Source organism: Coenobita brevimanus, chromosome 93 (genome assembly GCF_032717465.1).
Source record: "Coenobita brevimanus isolate Jiangsu-jjx chromosome 93, ASM3271746v2, whole genome shotgun sequence".
NCBI lineage: Eukaryota > Metazoa > Arthropoda > Malacostraca > Decapoda > Coenobitidae > Coenobita > Coenobita brevimanus.
This window is the reverse complement of record NC_137046.1, coordinates 10,282,640-10,305,144: the sequence shown is the minus strand read 5'-3', so window position 1 is coordinate 10,305,144 and position 22,505 is coordinate 10,282,640. Positions and strand designations below refer to the sequence as shown.

At 40.8% G+C, this 22,505-nt stretch overlaps 1 protein-coding gene and 1 pseudogene across 1 annotated transcript in view; one reads left to right on the top strand and one right to left on the bottom strand.

Annotated features, from left to right (window-relative positions):
- Window positions 1–482: 482 nt before the first annotated feature.
- LOC145412501 (cytochrome P450 9e2-like) overlaps window positions 483–22,505 on the top strand; it is a 51,426-nt gene continuing 29,403 nt past the window's right edge. Inside the window, exons 1-3 of the mRNA XM_080282388.1 lie at window positions 483–656; window positions 830–1,514; window positions 19,517–19,735. Of these exons, the coding sequence (XP_080138514.1) occupies window positions 483–656; window positions 830–1,514; window positions 19,517–19,735 (1,078 nt within the window). The remainder of the gene's footprint in view (window positions 657–829; window positions 1,515–19,516; window positions 19,736–22,505) is intronic.
- Window positions 4,353–9,033, bottom strand: LOC145412551 (uncharacterized; annotated as a pseudogene).

Here is a 22,505-nt window from a genome sequence, read left to right as displayed (position 1 = left end):
GCACATTTCAGGTAGCCAAATATTAATACTATCACTTCATATATTTATACCAAACCAATTCAAACACAGTTATATGATCCTAATATACCCTACCAATAAGAAGAATATATTAGGCCACCTCCTTGGGTGACTTGAATGTAAATTTCAATATACAGTACTACCCAGCTCTTTCCCTTCATTCGTTCTCAGACCAAGAATGCATGGAACGAGCCTAGGTTGTCTCTACCTTCCACTTGTGTTGCCAGAGTCTACTTGTTACTTTCAGTGAGCTGGGAAACACATTCCAATAAAATTTCTTGCCAACTGATCAAGTACAGCAGTTCATGAAATATTGATAGTAATGCAAAATTGTGTTGCCAAGGCTCACCGAAATTTTTAATTTAAAATTTTGGCATACTATACTGTAGGTGCATTTTGAGACCCATTGTGATACTGTAGGTGTAAATGCCAGTTTTCCCCACCCCCAGGCTGTGCAAGTGAGGATGTTATTGGAACTTTGGCTGATTTCCTTGACTTTGGTGGTGGTAGCTTGGTGGTACTCCAGATGGCGCCACAGCTACTGGGCTTCAATGGGCATTCCACAAGCACCCAACCTACCATTTATTGGCAACATACATGAAGGCTTCCTTATGCCTGTGTGGAAGCTTTATGATAAAGTAAGTTTCACATGATTACTGGTAGCAGTTATATCTATTTTTTTTTTAACCCCATACCTGATACGAAGTATACAGCATGATGACAATGGCATTGAATGTATAGAATGACACTGAAAATATAATTCACTGCATTTCAAGGAATTTATTGTAAAAAAAGTTGTATATTGTTGCAGACATACTACAATTATGGAGGCTCCAAGTTTTGTGGTAGATATGAAGGTTTTCGACCAGTGCTGGTTATTGGTGATCCAGATATTTTGAGGGAAGTTTTGGTTAAGGACTTCGATCACTTTGTTGACAGACGATTGTTTGGAAGTCAAGGTGATGATATGATGAAAGAGATGCTGAGCAATAAAACCGGCGATGAATGGAAGATTCTGCGCTCCATCCTGTCCCCAACCTTCTCCTCAGGCAAAATGAAAAAAATGTTCCCTCTTGTGTGTGACAAAGCTGACTTGCTTGTTTCCTCATGCCTTAAAGATGCAGCAGAGGATCACAGTATCGACATGAAGGACAAGACTGGCAGGTTCACCATGGACACAATTGCTTCATGTGCCTTTGGTATAGAGTGCAACTCCTTCACCCAAGAAAAGCCAGAGTTTGCTCAAAAGGCTGACCAATTTTTCTCCTTGTCACTAATGAAGGGTTTACAACTCTTCCTAGCAGTAGTGTTTCCAAAAGTTGCCTGTGCTCTTGGAATAAAATTGTTTGCATCAGAGATGGAGTTCTTCAGTGAGGTTGCAAAAATGACTGTCAAGTCTCGTGAGGTTGGCCAGTGGAGAGGCGACTTCTTAGACCTGATGCTGGAGGCGCGAGCTGACGACAGTTGCTCCAACAGTACTACATCAGCCAAGCATGGTTAGGTCATTATTTATTTTCTTTTTATCAGTAGCCAGAAAACACAACCAGTGACAACTGAACCAGTGACAACTTAAGTGACAATTGAACCAGTGGACAATTGAACCAATGGACAACTAAACCAGTTGATAATGAAACCAGTGACAATTGAGCCAGTGGACAAAAGTTAAATATTTTATTGAGAAAGGGCAGTGTTTGGAAACTACCTGCAATGTTGTTTGCAGATGATACTGTGTTGTTAAGTGAAGACGAAGGGAAGCTGCAAGGCTTGGTGAATGAGTTTGGGAGAGTGTGTAAGAAACGGAATCTAAAGGTGAATGTATGGAAGAGTAAAGTTATGGTCTTCGAGAAAGGTGAAGTCAGTGAGTATACAGTGAGGTTGGATGAGGAGGAAATGGAATATATGAGTACGTTTAAGTACTTGCGTAGTGTGATGAGTAAGGATGGAAGTCTAGAGAGTGAAGTGCTTGAAAGAGTGCAACAGGGAAGAAAGGTTACTGGTTCCTTGAAAGCAGTGATAAGAAACAGGGAAGTGAGCATGGAAGTGAAGAAGCTGCTACATGACAGTATTGTGATACCAATTCTAATGTATGGAAGTGAAGCTTTGACCTTGCTGGAGGGACAGAAGTCAAGAGTGAGAGCAGTGGAAATGAGTTATTTGAGAGGAGCCTGTGGAGTCACATGGAGAGACAGACTGACACATAAGGAAGTGAAGGAGCGTTATGGTGTGGATGTAGATGAGATAGGTAGCGTTAGGAGAAACACACTGAGGTGGTTTGGACATGTGGAGAGGATGGGGAGTGAGAGACTGACGCGGAGAGGGTATGTACAGTATGTGTGGTGGAGGGGGGAAAGAGGGAGGGAGAGGCTAAGGATGAGATGGAGGGATGGAGTGGAGAGGTATATGAGAGAGGATGAGTGTAAGTTGGGAGCAGAGCAGTGAAATGGGGGGGGGGACAGTGCAACGTGGAGGCGATTTGTTTGTCGCCACCCCTTACGGGATTAAGGCGTCTGGCAGTATAGAGATAGATATTGATCACTGTTAATGGAACAGGTAAAATAGCATAAAAAAAAAAAAAATGCACCAGTAGATATAAAATATGAATCAGTGGTCAGTTAATAAAAAAAACTTATAATTATGGGTTACTTTAGGTTAAAAATTTACTGAGAAACATATTCATCATTGTGAAACGTATAGATAGTAGAAGAGGCTATTCTATCTATCTGTTGCCAGCCGCCTCAATCCCGTTAGAGGTGACCACAAACAAATCGCCTCCATGTCGCCCTTTCCCCAGGCATTACATTGCCGTGCTCCCAGCTCACTCCCCTCCCCCCTCTCTCATATACAGTACATTTTCACACCATCCCTCTACCTCTGCCTCATCTTTGGCCTCCCCAAATATATATATATATATGTCTATATATACATATATACAGTATATATATACAGTATATATATATATATATATATATATATATATATATATATATATATATAAATATATATACATATATATATATGTATATATATATATAAATATATATATATATATATATATATATATATATATATATATATAGACATATAAAAAAATATATATATATATATATATATATATATATATATATATATATATATATATATATATATATATATATATATATATATATATATATATATATATAAATTAACAGACGGAAAAACACAACTATATATATATTTTTTCGCTCAATAATGAAATACATGTCCGGATCTACAGGTTCGTCATCTGAAGCAAATGGCAACTCATGATGGTGCTACCAACCCTCCGTATGACCCAAACCAGAGCACACGAAAACTTTAGCTTTTTAGCAGATGTTTTCGTAAAATTTCAGGACATGACTTTTGTCTTTCATTGTGATTTCAGTGACTTCATTTCTCTGGAAGACCATAATTTTACTCTTCCTTACATTCACCTTTAGATTTCGTTTCTTACACACTCTCTCAGACTCATCTACCAAGCCTTGCAGTTCCCCATCCTCTTCACCTAACAATACAATACCCTCTGCAAAGAACAGTACAGGAAGTTTCCAAATGCTGCTCTCTCTTAGTAGGGCCGCTTGAACATCCACTGCCGTACCTTGTATCTTTTACATTCCCATCCATATACAGATTGAACCACCATGGAGTCATGACACCTCCCTGTTCCAATCCAACGTTGAGACAGAAAAATTCACGCCGTTCACTATCCACATGCGCTGCAGCCTTGGCACCCTCATAAATACTCTTCACGTATTCAACAACTTCCCAATTACACCATATACTAGTATTGTTAATATTATCCACTTTCCTTTTCTATCCACCCCGTCATATGCTTTCTCCAAATCCATGAAGGCCACATACAACTTCTTACCCTTCTCTAGAAACTTTTCCATTAACGACCTAAGGATGAATATCTGATCCACTCAATCTCTTCCCTTTCTAAAACCTTCTCCAACTAATTCCTCTGGTAATTCCCTAACTTTCCCAATAACTGTCCGACTGTATACTTTTCCTAATGCACTCAGAAGACAAATGCCTCTATGATTGCCACACACTTCTCTTTCCCCTTTTCCAGTGTTGAAGGGAATAATTATACCTGACTTCCAATGCTGTGGGACCATACCTTCCTTCCAGGCAAATTTGCACATCCTGCATATCCATTCTACTTCTGTACTATCTTTCCACCATGTTCCACCATTTCACCACACACTCGATCAAAATAGGGTATAATACAATATAAAAATGTGTATAAATTGGCAGTGCTTCATAGGCAAAGTATAGAAAGATCACATCCAGAGCACTACATTGTTCCATCTTTACTTCATCTGCATGTTAAGTATTGCCTGCAGATAAAGGAGCTTATTCACCTCACCTCAGTACTTCTTAACTCCTAAACGTCAGGCCAATTTTGGCTCCGTCTCTCTCTCTCTCTCTCTCTCTCTCTCTCTCTCTCTCTCTCTCTCTCTCTCTCGTTCTCTCTCCTTAAGGGCATTTTTCCCGAAATAACCTTTTTTTCAAACCTTCATCTCTAGGAAAGTATAGCAGTTAGGGAAACAAAGACCATATTGCTCACAAACTCTTCATTTTGTGAATGAAAGCATCCGCAAGTTCAGCAGGTGGTTACGTCGATGAGTATGAACGTGAAGAAGATGAGCAACTTTTGGCACTTGAAGCAGGATGTCTGCGCATGTGTGCGCAGGCCCAACTCGGATGATACTTGCTTTACTACTTGTTTTCTATAGCACTTATTTTACTACTTACATTCTGTGACACTTATTCTGTTTGTACCTGATATCACATTTACAGATTATATCACATATTTTGCATTATAATTTCAGGGCCAAGAAAAATACAGAAATTCAACCCAAAACATTTTTTACAGATGCAGCTTAGGTTTCTTTTCTTATTCCTAGGGACAATCAAGATATTTACAAACTGAACTGAACTTATCAGCTCTGAACTTTTATTATCACTTATAAAATAAAGACAAAAAAAAACACATCACTTGCACATCAAATTTCCTAGTGCAGAGGCTTGGCAGGGGTGGAAGAGGCAAGAGGTCTGCTTGAGGCGGGACAGAATCGGACAAGGTTGATTCAGATGACATCCCTGCTTACCTGGCTACGTCACTGAGAAGACTGGACAGTGCTTGCAGTGACTAACTGGAGTCTCTCCCTACCCTTTGGAGACAAGATCTAAAGGCAGCCAATTCAGACTGTGGTGGGGTTGCATTTGTGATTCCTACCGACACCTGGCATTACTGATCCACCCCTTGAGCATTAGACCCAACCGACGTCTGGCATGCAAGGGCTAGCTTTAGCAGCAAGTTGCTGTTTGAGTCTGGTGTACTTGTTGGAGGGTGTGTTACACCGATGAACTAAAGCATTCTGATGCACTAGACACTGGACAGTGAAGCCCTTAGTGATGCCGTTCAGAAACTTGTGCATGGTTGGGTGTGCACACATGTACACCAACTTCAGGGCATTTTGGAACCCTTCCCAGCAGTTCATGGTTTTTGAAGCACTTTCTTCGGGTCCTTAAGGTGGTTCCAAAGTTTGATAGGGAAGCGGGGATCCCTCTGACATCCACCAATCTACATGCTTAGGATGTAAGTGGCCTCAAAATCTGCCATCACTTCTTCGATTTCTGGCTCCTGAGGGAGGGCAATTACAAGATCCTCAAAAACAAGTATGATGTCATCTTTGGGCACAAATGCCAAAGCCAGCAGACACTTCATGAGCACTGAAAACTGTCTGTTGCCTTCATACCTAACCTTTGGGCTGATGCTGGTGGTTTTCATATGATGCACTGACCAATATGATAAAAGTGGCCAGAAGTGGAGGCGAAAGGAAGCTTTTAGGTAAATGCATTGATTGCTGCAGTTTCAAAATCTGTGAGGACTTTTTCACTTGCTAGACCAGGCATAACAGAAAAGGATGTCAATTATTCTTTCTTATGCAGTTTGGGTTTTGTTTGGAGGAAAGAAATAAACACAGAGGGGATAGGTGCTGCCAACTTTGGCGTTAATGGTATAAAGTTGAAAGAAGAAAATGGGTGTGGTTTTGAACATGCCATCGCACATCCATACAGTATACCATTGCCATTGAGATTGGTGACCCTGTTGATATCACCCATGCAAATGATACGGTCAACATCATTTGCTCCAGAACCGTGCAGAATTATTTCTTGATAATTTAGAGGAATATCAGAGTCTCAGGAGCGGAGGATTTCACATGCACACTGACGTTTTTTCTTACTAATCGTTCCAATGACAATTTTCTTGGCAGTCGTTGCAGGACCTCCCCATTTATGGAAGCTACTTCTCACACTGTCTGATGAGCCTTCACCAAATGAATGTAGTGCACTCACCACTTGCTGTACTTGGGCTGTTAGTGGATCATCAGAATGATTGTGAGCACCAGGCTCCTTGGTCACCCTATCCCCTTCTGTCGTCATACTAGTGCTGCACCTGTGTATATGATAATGACAACTTTGCCAGTAGGATATTCCTGGAGTCATCCAACATTCTCTGCTCCTATCCACATATTCATGTCCAGCATATATGAGGAGTGATTTCCCTTGCTTGGTGCTCCAAAATTAAAGAAATACTTAAATTTTAGCTCTAAAGTAGTGACGGCTCGTGAGGTGAAAGCTGGGCATAAACTGACGGCCATGAAGAAGCAAACAGATAACATGTAGTTCACGTATCCTCTGGTTCGAATGTCACCGGTTCGGTTGTCCGTATATGCTTGCGAGCACTATCAGTCCAATAATACACATTGCTTCATCTAATTGTTATTTGTTCAGTTGTCTCTGGTTTAGTTGTCAACTGATTCAATTTTCAACTGGTTCAGTAGTCACTGGCTCGATTGTCACTGGTTCAGTTGTCCAGGAACAATTTTTATCATGCCTCATAACTCACTCTCTGTAAGGTTAGAGCCATTGTTTATGTAGTAATTATTTTTAAGTAAGATATCTGCAGGCGATCAGGGACATTGCAACTTCCAAAGAGGTAATAAAAAGAATGTTGAAAACATTTGCAACATTAAGCAGTACGAATTAGCAGCCTTCCTAAGGCCACCATCAGGTACTAAAGTGTCCTGTAATGTCAGCAATGACATAATAAATAGCACAGACAAGTAATTTATTAAAAATAATAAAACAAGTAGAGATAAGACAACTCTTCTTCCAGTATAATAGCTCGAAGAGAAATGCCAAGAACCACTCAAGGTAGACCCTTATTCAAACCCACAACTAAAACAACAACCTGTATGTTCGAACGCTTAAATCAAACCCCCAAACTGAAGCAAAGAAAGCAAAGAAACCAAACGAATCTACAATCTATGTTAGAAGAAAAAAAATCATCATGTATTATAAGCTAAATTAATCTCAGCTCTAGACTTTTCTATTAGTAATTTTTCTACTAGTAAAGCATCACATGAATTGTTGAATTTAGTTACCACCTGAAAATCATTATGAGTTAATGAATGCTCTCTCATAGCTGACCATGCCATCTGATGCAAATATTGTCTTGTTCTGTAGCACTTTCCCATATGTTCAGAGATACTTATTTTGAATGAAAGACTTATACATCCAATATACCCAGCCTTACAACTAGGACACGTAAATTTGTAAACATCGGAACATAGAGGAGTGGGCACCTTATTTTTGTGATTAAAGAAATTCTTAACCTGAAAGTCATTAGTAAGTATAATGCTAAAATATACTAATAGATAAGTTTACCGTTGAAAGGTATTTTACATATTTAATCATTTTTTCCTCAAAGCATGCACATTTATTTGTTAATTTAATATACGGGAAATTAAGAAATTCTTCATGCAAAGTTATCTAATCAGAACAAATGTTGTATGGTCTATTCATTAAGGTTCAAACTGAAATAATTTTGTATCTCACTGGGCGAAAGCTATGACAATTTAAGGCTTGACCTGTAAGTGATGGTTTTCTATGTACCCGAGTTACTAGTCCTTTAAACATTTTCTATATTTAAAAATGATGTAGTTCCATCATTTTCTAATTCACATGCCAACATTTTCTAATTCACATGTGTGAATATTTTGTTGTTTGTTAATTAACCCTCCCAGGCACGTTGATGTGATTCGCATCCCATTTGTCTTTTCTGATAAACGCTCATTGATGAGAATTGTGTGAAAAAACAGAAAAAAAATCGCCCAAAATTAAGATTTTGGCAGATTTGCATCACATTTTGGTGCGTTCTAGTGGGCACATCTCTCCTCCAAGGTAAACACTTGGAAACACTGTAGTGCCTTCTCTGGGCCTGTGCACAACGATAAACCTCAGTACCTCACGAGTAACCAGGCCGTAAGGTTGTGCCGTGTGTGTTGTCCCTGTAAACATCTCTGATTCTCCCCCTCCCACCTGAGCCGAAGCCCCTATGGACAAAATGTGAATATATATTATTTATGAGTATATCGTGAAGTGATTTGTTGATGGAACATTTATACAGTAAAAGCTTGATAAAATGGAATAATTCAGTCAACCCCTATTCTGTTTTATCAAATATTCTGCTTTTTCAAGCGTCCGTTCCAAAACCATAGATGGAACGAAATTTTCCGGAAACTTACTATTTTTCCCATATTTCTTCCCTAACTCATGACCTGAAGCCTATACACAGTTGCTACTAAATAGCTGCTTTTGCTACATACACAAATGCTGCCTATGCTGATCATAATGATACACACAGAGCAGTCAGAACACACAATAATAATAATAATAAATAAAACAGTAAAAAACTCACCTCCAAATGGGGGGGATATGACTTGTTTGTAGAATTATGCCTGACACAGCCCCCCAAACATGTATCAGGCGTGATGCTTCCCTATTCACTGTCTGAGTCTTGACCCCATAGTTGGTCATGATTGTCTTCACTGGCATACCACACTCAGTTTTCGAGATTATTTCTAGTTTCTGGCCCAGAGAAAGCGTCACCCTTTCCTTTTTTTCCTGCACTTTAGGCATGGTGAACAATTGGTTTGATTATTTTCTACAGAAAAGGCACAAAAAAGTTTGTAATGCCAAGGTAATCATGCACACTTGGAGAGATTTGAACTGTGCCGGGGTTGCTGGTAGACTGCAGTGAGGCGAGCGGCCTCACCCGGCCTGGGACAAAGTAGCATTTTCCGCAACCTGTGACTAAGCCCCGTGCCTTGTGATCGACCGGAATCGTTCCAGTGCATCACGATTTTACCACAGCTTGTTTCCGTTAAGGAAACCCGACGCATCGTGACAGAATGGAAAACTTCTGGAATATTACGAGTACCTTACAGAAAAAATCGTTCCATTTTTTTCAAGCTTCTGTTTTATCCTGTGTTCGTTATATCAACCTTTTACTGTATATTACTCATAAACCAATGGTACCCGTTATCAGTCATTAAGCCTAGAGGCAGGACCCGTGTTCACTGTAGTGGGGTTTTGCCACTCTGCTTTCCCTAGGCCCTAATCCTGTCAGTATATTTATGTATATAGAGAAGCCAATGCCTAAAATATATGTTGTGTGAAAGATATAGTGGTTGACTTTGTAAAATGAGTGAACTAGCAGGTATTACATACGTCATAGCCAAAGTCTGGAATGGGGCAGGCGTCATGTGTACGCTGTAGTCGGGAAGACATTACTAGAGGAGGTTAGGGATGGAATAATATTGATAGTGGTATTATATCAGCGTATGAGTTAGTGTGAAATATACGTCAAACATGCTGTGAGTGTTAGTGAAGAAGTGCGGTGTGTGCCATATAGCAGTGAATCGTACTATCAAGATGAAGCTGCTGCGTCACGTTGTACATCATAGTCAGGAACGGAATAATTGCGGAGGCAGGGATGCAATCATTGTGGTAGTCATGTGTTTCTGTATGATTAAGTGTGAAGTGTACATGAAACGTGCCGCGAGTGTTCGTGAAGGGATATTTAGCATGCGTAGCGTATGTTAGCAGGACCTTAGTGGAAGGAGGGGAGGGGACATAATGATGCCTAGCAACTACGGACGTTAGTGAACAGGTACTGTACAATGCTCAGACATTTATAGAGAACTTATAGATTATGTGAAGTGAACATGAAATATGCCGCAAATGTTCATGAAAGGATATTTAGCGTGCATATTGTATGTTAGTGGGACCTTAGTGGAAGGAGGGGAGGGGATGCAAGGACGCCTAGCAACTACAGACGTCAGTGAACAGGTACTGTACCATGCTAAGACATTTGTTGATAATCTGTGATTTATGTGAAATGTTGGTGTAATGTTCCACGAGTGTTCGTGGAGATATAGTCAGGGTGTATATCATGTGTTGGAGGAACCTTAGGGGAAGAAGGGCAGAAAAAAAAAATGGAACACACCCACAGACGTTAGTGGACAGGAATTACACTATGCTAGGACATTTATTGATAACTTATGATTTATGTAAATGTTGGTGCAATGTGCCACGAGTGTTCATGAAGGGATATTGAGGGAGCATAGCGTGTGTTAACGGGACCTCAGCGGAAGGAGGGGAAGTGTAAGGACGCTGGGCAACCACGGACGTCAGTGAACAGGTACTGTACCATGCTAAGACATCTGTTGATACCTTATGATTTATGTGAAATGTTGGTGCAATGTGCCACGAGTGTTCGTGGAAATATAGTTAGGGTGTATATCATGTGTTGGGGGAACCTTAGGGGAAGGAGGGCAGAAAAAAAAAATGGAACACACCCACGGACGTCAGTGGACAGGAATTACACCGAGCTAAGACATTTGCTGATAACTTATGATTTATGTGAAATGTTGGTGCTGTGTGCCACGAGTGTTCGTGAAGATATAGATAGGGTGTATATCATGTGTTGGGGGAAGCTTAGGGGAAGGAGGGCAGAAAAAAATGTATATATGGCACACACTCGTGAGGATGTCAGTGGACAGGTATTACACCGTGCTAAGACATTGAAAAGTTATTGTTTATGTGAAGTGTTCGTAAATTGTGCAGTCGTATGGAAAGATATCAAACCATTTGCGTAGTGCTACTCTCGATGGAAGGTGTTGCATGACAGTCAATATCTCTTGTTTTTCAGTAAAGAACCATAACTCAGACTGAACTTTATCTCAGTGCTTACCACCATGGAGAGAAAGGGGTTGTCTTCTGAGGAGTGGCAGAAGGTTCTGTTCGAGGAGACCGAGAGCGAGGAGGAGGAGGTGCTGAACGACGCTTCAAATGAGGAGGAGGACTGGGATGACATCCCGCGCCGTTCCCATCTGGAGGCTTTGCCCTGACCCCAACCACCACAGGAGCAGACACTACCACCAGCGGTGGGACCTACAGCCCAGCCATTGCCTACGTTTGGATCTCTCGCTCCAGCAGCCATCGCAGTCTCTCCACCTCTAGCCTCCAGTTCCCCCTTGGCCGAGCTCATGTCACTGGTTGCAGGGCCAAGTTACGTGACACTGGCACCTGCACCTGCCGCAGTGTCTGTGGCACAGGTGGTACAGGATGTGACTGTGTCGTCGTCTCCTGCCTGGTCAACGAGGATGCTTTCTCCGGCAGCTTCCATCCTGACGTGTTGTAGCAGCAATAGCTGGCCTCATTGTCTTCCTCGTCGGAGCTGTCAGCACCTCAATGAGGCCACCAGGGTCCGCAGCATGGCTACAGGGGGCAGCCAAGGGGTGGCCGAGGAGGCTGAAGGGTGTCTGTAGGCTGACCCACTGCAGCACTGCGTGAGGTGTTGCCGCAGAGGATCCAGGGTGGAGCAGTGGCCCATTCACACCTCATAATAGGCCCTTTACAGAATCCTCAGGAATGAAGGTGTATCTGCCAACAACGCCTCTGCAGTTCTTCTGGCTGTTCTTCACCCGGGAGTTGTTGACATATTTCACCCTCGAGACAAACAACTGTGTATTGTTCCTAGGGACTGCATTGGATATCTGGTTCATCTGCAATTAAGAGGAGATGGTCAAGTTCCTGGGGCTCTACTTCTTCACGGAGATCGTGAAAATGCTGACCATGAGGCACTACTGGAGAAGTTCACTGCTCCACGGCTATCCATGATTCAGGCGAGTGATGAGTGGGTGACGTTTCAGGGCTATCCTGAAACACTTTCATGTCTTCAACTCACCATACCCCAGGACAATCGCAATCGGCTCATCAGAGTTCGCACAGTGATGGAGTACCTTCTTCGGCAGTTCCAAGACACCTACCAACCCAAGGAACACCCCAGCCACGACAAGGGCTCACTGGCGTGGAAGGGACGCCTCAGCTTCACATTCTACAACCCCATGACACCCTCGAAGTATGCCATCAAGCTGTACTTCCTGGCTAAGGCTTCCTTGGGGTACATCTAGAACTTCGATGTGTACACAGAGCAGAAAAAGACTCTGGAGAACACCGTTTGTGGCCTTGTAGAACCGCTGAAGGACCAAGGATGCAAAGTTTACATGGACAATTATTATAACTCTGTATCCCTGTGCTAACAGCTCTTCAGTGTAGGAACCTGTGTGTGGGACCCTACACCCGGCAAGAGGAGCACTGAAGCAGCTGCAGGTCATCACCAAGGCAAGGAGGCTGCCAGAGGGGGGCATGGCAGCAAGGCACAAGGACAACGTGATGGTGTTGCTGTGGAAGGACAAGCGCATCTTAAACATGGTCTCCACAATCCACAGTACAAGCACTGTCCCCAAGCAGGTTCGAGGGAAGGCCAGGGGTTCTGATGGGAGGACAACCTATGTCCAGAGGACTTGTGGACATGCCCATCATGATGGAGGACTATAACCAGCACATGGGTGGGGTGGACCACTTTCACTAAATGGTCCAGTATCACCCCATCCAGCGGTGGACCGTGAAGTGGACCAAGAAGATAACGTTCTACTTCATTCAGATGGCAATCTTCAACACATTCGCCCCCTACAAGAAGTGCTCGCATGGGTCAGTTACTCTGCTGGACTTTCTGGAGGAGATAATCCTGAAGTTCCTTTGGTTCAATGAAAGAGAGTGGCTCGCATCAGAGAATGTCATTACACCATGCCCCTGACTTTCCAACCCAACAGCCAGCAAGATCTCCAGCACTTCTGGCACCTGCAGCAGCACCAGTATAGGTGGCAACACCACCGTTTCCTGCAGCAGCACCAGCACAGGTGCCAAGACCACCATCTCCAGCAGTTCCTCGTCCGTCGAGAGAAACTTCTGCCACTGCCATGCCAGCCCCTGCAGCTGCACCTTGAGGAAGACAGGACCAGGGAACACCAGGAAAACATCCAACCAAGCGTCAACGAGTCACCAACGACACAGTGTGGTTGGATTGCACACTTGGCCATCGACGGGAGAGGATCGCCAACCGCAAGAGGCTCTGGTGCACCCTGTGTGCCCTGGCGAAGATGAAGAGGGACGCAAGTCACATGTGTCCTGTTTGTGGTGTGCCGCTTTGCATGGGTGACTGCTTTGAACGGTACTATGCCAAGCGAAGTATTCCCTAGTGGAGCATGCATGCACACACACACACACACTCACTCACTCTCCCCCACACACTCCCCCCCCACACACACACACTACATAACTTCTCATCTTCAAACCTCACAAGATCCTGCAAACAGCTCAACACCCCTGAAGGAAGTGTGTTTTCCAAATTTTGTTGGTTTGTATATTGACCTATTTCAATATTTCTATTTTTTTTTTTTCACACAAATAAGCATTGTTTTCTACATATACACATGTGAAAGAGAGTAGCTTCAGTATCAGTAACTAGGAAAAAGACTAGTGGTCATGTCGAGTTTTTTATTGCACTATAAGAAAAAATACTCGGAGATTTTACATTTAGACTCTGAATAAAAGAAAATAAAACCTTTAGTGAGCGAAAATAAGTAGGTGTGGGTGAGGCAGGAAAAACTGACAGTGCACTGTAAGGTATGTTGTTCTCTTTCATCCAGGTAATAGTCACGTTGATGTTTTGACAACATCATGAGGAAGCATATAAAAATAAACATGTGTACATGACAAAAAATAAAATAAATAAAAACAGGCTTTGGGAGCATATTTTTTAGGTAAAGGTGAGGGAAGAGTGAGTTTTTTTCTTGTTTGGGGTAAAACTATGCACCTCTCAAAGGAGTATTCTACATTTGCCTATCAGAATTCTTTCATTGCCCGTACTGCATCTTCTTGGAACTCGCTTCCCCAGAGTTGTTTCCCTCCAAATGTCAACCTACAGCTGTTCATGTCTAACTTACAGATATTTTATGAACAGAGAACACCAGTAATCTGGTGTATTGATTATTTTCTTTTATTCATTTGTTTTTCCTTCCTCTGTTCTGTTATTTATAAAAAAATAAATTTACTCGAAAAATATTGGACGTATTGATATCCTGTAAGAACCATGATAAAGAGCAGTAAATTCTATGTATGTATATGATCCTCCAAAAAGAGCCTTTGGGAACAAATTTTTTTAAGTAAAGGCGGGGGAAGAGTGTTTTTATCTCGCTTGCGGTAAAACTATGCAGCGCTCCGAGGAGTATTCTACCATCATCGTCCATTTACTTGAAAAGTATTGAATGTATCGATTTCCTGTACGAACCATGATAAAGCACAGTAAATTCTACGTATGTACAGGATATAACAATGCATTATCTCTGATGAAAAGTCGTTGTTACGTAGGCAGGAATATAAAGGTTATTGTGCGCTCATGACGCAAGTGCGGCAAGGGCGTGGGTACCTAGTAGTTTTTTTGCGATTTACTCGGAAACTATGAGACCATGAGAAAGCTCATGAAATTCTACACAAGATTATGAAATAAAAACATAACCTGTGTGAGAAAACGTTTGAGCTAGAGCTTCCTGAACAAACAAAAAAAAATCAGTTTCCAGTAAGAAATGGCTTTTAGTTTTTTGCTGTTTTCTCGAGAACTACAAATCGTATCACAGCCCGGCAAAGCTATTTAGAAAGCTGATGAAATTCTCTTTCAAAACTTCTAATAAAATTTTTATGTATGATGGAAAACTTTTGAACTATGATGTTGGAAACAGAGGTTGACGTCCGAAGTGTTTATTCACACCGGCATAATGTACTTCTATTCGTACTTTTCTGTATTATTATTATTATTTTTTGCTTATTAGCTAGAACAAACAACAGCGAAGAAGACGATGTAGGTTTCATGGCAAAAAAAATATATATATATATATATATATATATATATATATATATATGTTTAGGTGGCGAAAATAAGGCAAGAATCTATGTATTCAGAGGCACGTGGGGGGGGGGCTGGCGGGGAGGGGGGGGAATAAAATCGTGCACTGGTAAACTTACTGAATTCTTTAAAAAAAAATTATATGAGCATCTTCATTGTTAAAAATTAAAAATAAATCATCTACATATCTTCTAAAACAAATTGGTCTAAATTTACTAGGGCAATTGCTCAACCATGAAATCTCCCTGTTGCATAAAAAAAAAAAAAAGCAAAAACAGGTCCAAGACATGAGCCTATCCTAATACCATCATCTTGATTATAAAGAACATTGTTTAACAGGAAACATGATTCTGATGAGGCAGAAACTAATAACTGTCTAAACTGACTTGCATTCAATTCATAAAAACTGCTTGGTTTAAAATTATCAAGAATTATGTCTGTGATTTTAGCCAAACGAACATTGGTAATTAGGAACTCTGTATCATAGCCAGCCATAACATAATGAGTTGGAAGTGTTAAAGATAAAATTTCATCCACAAATGCACTTGAATTAGGAATTGTTTACTCATCAGTAGTCAGGGAGACAAAATAGGAAGCAAGAATTTAGCTAAATTATATCCAGCAGTTTCCTATATACCAGGAAACCATTTACTACGCTGGATGATAACCATATAATCAAATTATGGCACCTGGTGGTTTAGTGGGTAATTAAGGAGCTCCAATTGGATTAAGCGTGTGTAGTTTTATATCCAATGGGTGGTTGGGATTTATTGCTCACATACCACTCAGGGATGTGTGAGGCTGGTCACTCATCTTAAATGTCAGGACCAACTTGCCTAGCCCCAGGCTCCTACGCTTGTCATGGGGCGATTGACTGATTGAATATAATTAAAATCTGGTGGCGAAACTTCCAGAGTCATATGCCATTGGACAGCAAGGCAAAGGACGCTGCAAGTAAAATGTGTATATTTAACATAACGCTAATATCCATTATTAGATATGGAGAGTGTGAGTGCATTCAAGTACTTGGGTAGTGTGATGAGTAAGGATGGAACTTGGGGGATGAAGTGCATGAAAGGGTACAGCAGGGAAGGAAGGTTGTTGGTACACTGAAAGCAGTGATGAGAAATAGGGAGATGAGTATGGAAGTTAAGAAGTCATTGCATGATAGTATTGTGATCCCTACCCTGATGTATGGAAGTGAGGCATGGACCTTTCAAGAGGGGAACAAATCAAGAGTGAGAGCAGTGGAAATGAGTTACTTGAGAGGAGCATGTGGAGTGACGTGGAGGGACAGGTTGACGAATGAAGAAGTGAAGGAACGCTGTGGGCTGGATGTGGATGTGGTTGAGAAGATTAGGAGAAATACACTGAGGTGATCTGGACGTGTGTAGAGAATGGAGAATGAAAGACTGACTAAGAGGGTGTATGTAGGTGAGGTGGAGGGAGGGAGAGGGAGAGGTAGACCGAGGATGAGGATGAGGTGGAAAATTGTAAGAAACCTAAACATTGATTAAATGGCTTAGCCTAACTTAGTCTAACCTGAAACATAATAACGTCTGCTGCTGTGTTTTAAGTGGCATAAAAGACCTTGCAACACTTTTTTCTTGGAGATATGTTATGGATATTACACCAAATCTTTATTTTTATGTATTTATATTGTAGATGTTCTGGTATTCAATTCCAGTAATGAACACTCGTCCCATGAAGTGATGGCAGAGTTTCGGACTGCTTTGGTCACTCTGCACTCATATACGTTCAGTGAAAATTTAGTGAGTATATGGTAAAACTTCTATGCTTCCATTACGTCATATTATATATATATATATATATATATATATATATATATATATCGCGCTAAGAATTGTGTAAAACGAATAACATGAGGTAGTGATACATAAGAAGTTAACACTCAGATACTTACCCTGATTTGAATGAATGTGTAATGTATTAGTCCACACGCTGTGCGCAGCATAACCCCATATTCCTGATTCATTTGCTTCCCAGGATTTCAAATACAGATGCTCTGGTTTCGAAGACCAATCAAGATAAAACTCATGTGACTGCAATACACTACCTTGTTTTCAAATGCTATGGTCATGATACAGCAACAGTAAGAGTGCAGCAACAATGAAGTTTTTCTTGGTAATGATACCCTACCTGTGGTAGAAGCAAGATCATGCTGCCTTTTAATCCATGTCTTCCCTCGATTATAATAATTTACGACTTCATTCCTTTCTCATCCAAAATTATTTCAAGTTGTAAGAAGATATGAGATTATACCTTTTTCTCATACACTAGGCAGTGAAGAGGACCAAAGCATGAGACTATACTCTTGCAATGCAAAAGCATATACCTTTTGCTCTATCTATTAATCCCTAGTATCCTTCATTTTAAATAAACTTCTGTGTCCTGCTTAACTGAAAATGCTGATTTGAAGGCTTTGAACTCAGTTATTTGTTTATGAACATTGCATTTTCTTTTTCTTACCAATTGTTTAGACACTGAGGATACTAGGCTATGACACAAGCTTGTTCTCCAAGGAGCTCTGACTCGGCAAATTTTCGAGGTTTTCATGATTTTTCATTCATTGATAGTCCTCTGGCTTATCTTAAAACTTCAAGAGAATTTTCTTAATGAAAAACTGGCCAGATGCAGTGTAATAACTGCATGTCTTTGAGTAAAAGCTGTTTCCTTCTGTGCTTGTTAGTCGAACCATTTAAAATAGCCTACTAACTTACGCCGCACTCTCGCTTTCTGTCGCCGTCCATGGAGACAACAGGAACGGAAATAAATGACTTTATTCTTTAGTAATGTAATGGAAATTATTTTATGAATAATAATGACTGATTTTATTTGATTATTAAACCGCGTTTCTTTTTAATATTACGCTTCTAAAAAATATTGCGTTTTACCATATTAAATATGAACTCCGCAAATTATTCCTGACTGTCCCTGAGCGATAGTTCTGAAATTTCAAGTAGTTCCGTTTAGGATTTTCTGGTATCGTAATTAACGAACTGCTTCCTACAGTTTTGAAATTTACCGTTTGTTTTTTTTTCATTGACTTCTTGTCTCCTGTTACAGTTTTACATAATAGGTTTCACCTTGTAAAGATATAAGGAAGAATATGTACATTATCGATAACCGAAAACTTCTGGATACTCTGCCGTCACTTCTTAGGCCGACTGTACAATGGAAATATGTGCAGTATGAACCGCCGAGTAAGAGGTGCTACAGAGACTCATACGCTACTTACAATATAATCCATAAACTAAAATGAAGCTTAAATATTCTCTAACTGCTGCACCTGTTAGAAGAGATATATACAGACCTTCCAATAAATACTGATGGAGAGTTGATATGCAATTTTGAACTTGCCTAGCTCCATTATAGCCTACTTTTGTGATAACTAGTATGCACAGAAAAATTAACACAATGCAATATCTCTGAAAACCAGGCATCTCTGTACACCTTACACACTGATGTCGGTTGTGGTATTAGTGTCTACAATAAATGTCTTTCCATTCACATAATTTCATTTACGATACGTTACTTAAAATGACTTCACATATCCCAATCATCTTGTACAGTACTTTACTTTCTGAATAATGTTAATTAAGTTTTAAACACCGGGGAATGTTAGACACAATGATTTCAAGAGACAGGGTTGGTTTTGGTAGAGATTATTTCACAGACTGCACTTTATCCCTTCTGAAATAATTAAGCACATCACATAATAGCTAATACAGGATGGATTACATGCCTGAGGTTGATGCGTCTGCTTAGCCAGACAGACTGGGATTCATCAGTAACATAATAGCTGAAAGTACTAAGTAGATATTACACACCACAATTATACACAACACAAGGTTTGCGTAAAAATACTGTTGTAAGACCTAAATACCTAAAATACACAGAGTTCTAATAACATTATTAGTTCACCAATTTCAAGTATTTTTTTTTTTTTTTTAACACATTCAGTGGCTAAGATTGATGATGGTGGTGGTGGAGGAGGGAGAGGGGAATATAGCGCACAGCTTCCTAGGGCAAAGGCTGATGCTGTAGTACGGCAAGGTGACTCTTGGAAGCTCTCAGGCAACCTATGGAAACCCGCCACCCACCAGCCTGGTACTCTTTGAAACGGTGACAGAAAACACCGGTCAGTACTCCGTATTGTTCCTGGCATCTGTTATCTAATGGCCAGGTCGGTGCTCTGTTCCCATTCCTGCATTTAGAGGTTAATCTAATATAACTCATACACCTTACTTTAATCTGTTTAACCATGATCTTCTTTTATCTCATTTATTCCAGTCCTAGATGATAAAACTATAGTGGCACAGAGTGCGATGTTCCTGGTCGCTGGGTATGACACATCTGCTTCCACCCTTGCTTTTACCTTACATCTGCTGGCCCAAAACCCAGAGGAGCAGCAACGCCTTCGTGAGGAGCTGCAGGAGTTGGTGAAACAAGAGGGGGAGCTGACGTACCAAGGCGTGATGGAGGCCAAATATCTTGACGCGTGTATACAGGGTTAGTTGAAATATGTACACAGAGAGCTGAAGGGGAATTAAAGCAACGTTTTTTGAGGTTTCCAGCACCCAGACACCATTATGGAGTCAGAGCATTTTTTTCTAGTTGGTCTTGGAAATTTTGTATTACCTATTCCTTGGCGATTCATACGGCATATTACACCTGAACACTCGTGCATGCTCATTTACGTGATTTCATTATTAACATAGTCTTTATTGATAATATATGAATGAATTATTATGGTGTGATGTATCTCTCAAAGGAAGAAGTGCCATACAACATCCAAATGACCCACAATCTAGACTCCAATTAGCAGTAAGGTTGTCCAGCGTGACATCAGATGCTAAAAAATTCAGACTGACATTTTGCGGGATATCGGTGTACCTCTTGAGTATACTGGAGTTTCTTGCAAGTGCATTATAGTCAAACCTTAGATACCCCAAGCCACTGTCTACAAAAAAAAAAAAAAAAAAAAAAAAAAAAAAGCCATGTTTAGTGCAATATGGTATTTACTTATTTTACAGTTTTGTTAAAGACTTGATCATTTCACTGCCACAGCCTAATTTATTACCTACCCATTCATACCAGTGCTGTAAGTGTTTTTCAGGTTTTGAAAGGTGATTTTCTTTTTCTTTACACATGCGCACCTACGTATAGTAATCTTATCCCCGGATTCAATTCCTTCCGATCGCTACTAATCAGAGAAGATGCCTCAAACCTCATTAATAACTGAAAACAGGCACAATTTTTGGAGAATATTTATGGATGCAAGTGTATGGGCTATATAAGAATAGTGCAGTAAGTTTCATTTCAGTGGTAAATGTGCATGACCTACACTCGTATTCATGTGAAACAGCTGTAATTATGGCATTGTGGAATATGAACCTTTTTTTCATCAGTCACACTCGAGACTGATAGCAAGTGCTGTGGAACCAGAGATTTAAGAGTAGATTAACGAATTTTGTATTGGATGTAGCTGTATTTATAACTACAGGTTCATTTGAATGTGGAATCAGCAAACTGCAGGCTGAAGTTGACCCTCACATGCAATCCACCATCCTCCATTCAGGGGATAGGGAGGAAGTTGAGGGATGTTAACATTAATGGGCAGCGGAGCCGCCCAAGAATGTCTGTGCCACAGTGCAATGGCGCCCCTCTCCAGCATCGGGTTTCATGAAAATAAATATGGGAATGAAAAGAGCAATAATGTTTGTAAATATGTAAACAGTATGCACATCAAAAATATGATGTTCATCATGTAACTGCCTGTCTCTCAGACGCCTTAATTCCAGAAGGGGTGGCAAGAAACAGATTACCTTCATGTCACCATGTCCCATGCCATCTGTCTGCCCTCTCTCCAACTCATTCACTTCTCTCAAACACCTCTCCACCCTATCCCCCCACTTCATCCTCGGTCTCCCCCCCCCCCTTCACGTTACCAACATCACATCTTGTCAGTGTCTTTATCCATCCTGAGCATCTGACCACACTATCTCACAGTATTTCTCCTAATTATATCTAGCAAATCCATATCACTTTATTTTTTTATCTATCTCCACGTAACTCCATATATTTTTCTCAGGTAATTCATCTGCAGTTCTCTCACTGTTGGCTTATGTCTGTTGCATACAACTCCGTTGATTAAGCTGCACGCCTTCTTGCTGTGGTATTAAATGCAATGCTTGTAGGACTCGAAAAGTTTCAGAGTGAGCCAATGAGAATCATGTTAAGTTGTCCGCCCAACACAATAATTCTGAGCATACAACAGGACCGTGTCAGTAAACTTAATGTCATTTTCGACATTGAAATAAGCACAGAAAACTGTACAAATCCATGCAGTGAAGCCATACAGATATATTTGTCAAAAGGTAGTCTTTAACCACAATGAAACGTGAAAACTGCAACTGGCTTCAAGAAGCACAATATTCATGACCTGTGGCGAGAGGAAAAACAACAATACTTCTCTGCTCCATGGCAAATATCCCATTCAGTATCTCTGTATCCACCTTCCATTCTAAAAGGCTAATACAGACTCATCCTGAACTTTGTCTGGAGGCAAAATCAGAAGCAATGGGCCAAACATATGATTTAACCACAACTCGCACATTGTCCCAAGTAATCATGTGAAGATGGTTCTGCCAGTCACTTCACTGGGACAGCTGGAGGTGCCGTAATGGTTTCTCAGGATTCTCGGCTCTGGTTTGAGGAAGTGGTCCACATCAATTACTGGACATCATGACTACAAATTGAGTTGTGTTCTATACTTCTTGCACTGAAACAAGTACTCATAACAAAAACTGACACTCTTTTTAAAACAAGTTCTATGACATTTTTGTCGCCTGTAACTCCTTCTTTCACAGTTGTAGTGGACCTTTGTCTGAAGCTTGGTTTAGGAACAAACAAATCCTTAACACAGGCATCAAAGTACACCATCCATCCATCCATCATCCAATCCTATGTTGCCCCATGAGGAGCGTAGGAGCCCGGGGCTAGGCAAGTTGGTCCTGACATTTAAGATGAGAGTGTGCTAAGCCGACTCCGTTCCTTGTTTACCCCTGGACAATTGTTGACTCGATACAGGGTTTTTATCCGCCCCTGTGTGGAGTACAACTCTTATGTGTGGGGAGGCTCCCCTCATACAGCTCTACTCAATAGGTTGGAGTCAAAGGCTTTTCGTCTCATTAACTCTCCTCCTCTTACTAACTCCCTTCAACCTCTGTCTCTTCGTCGCACTGCTATATCTTTATCTCTTTTCTGTCACTACTTCAAT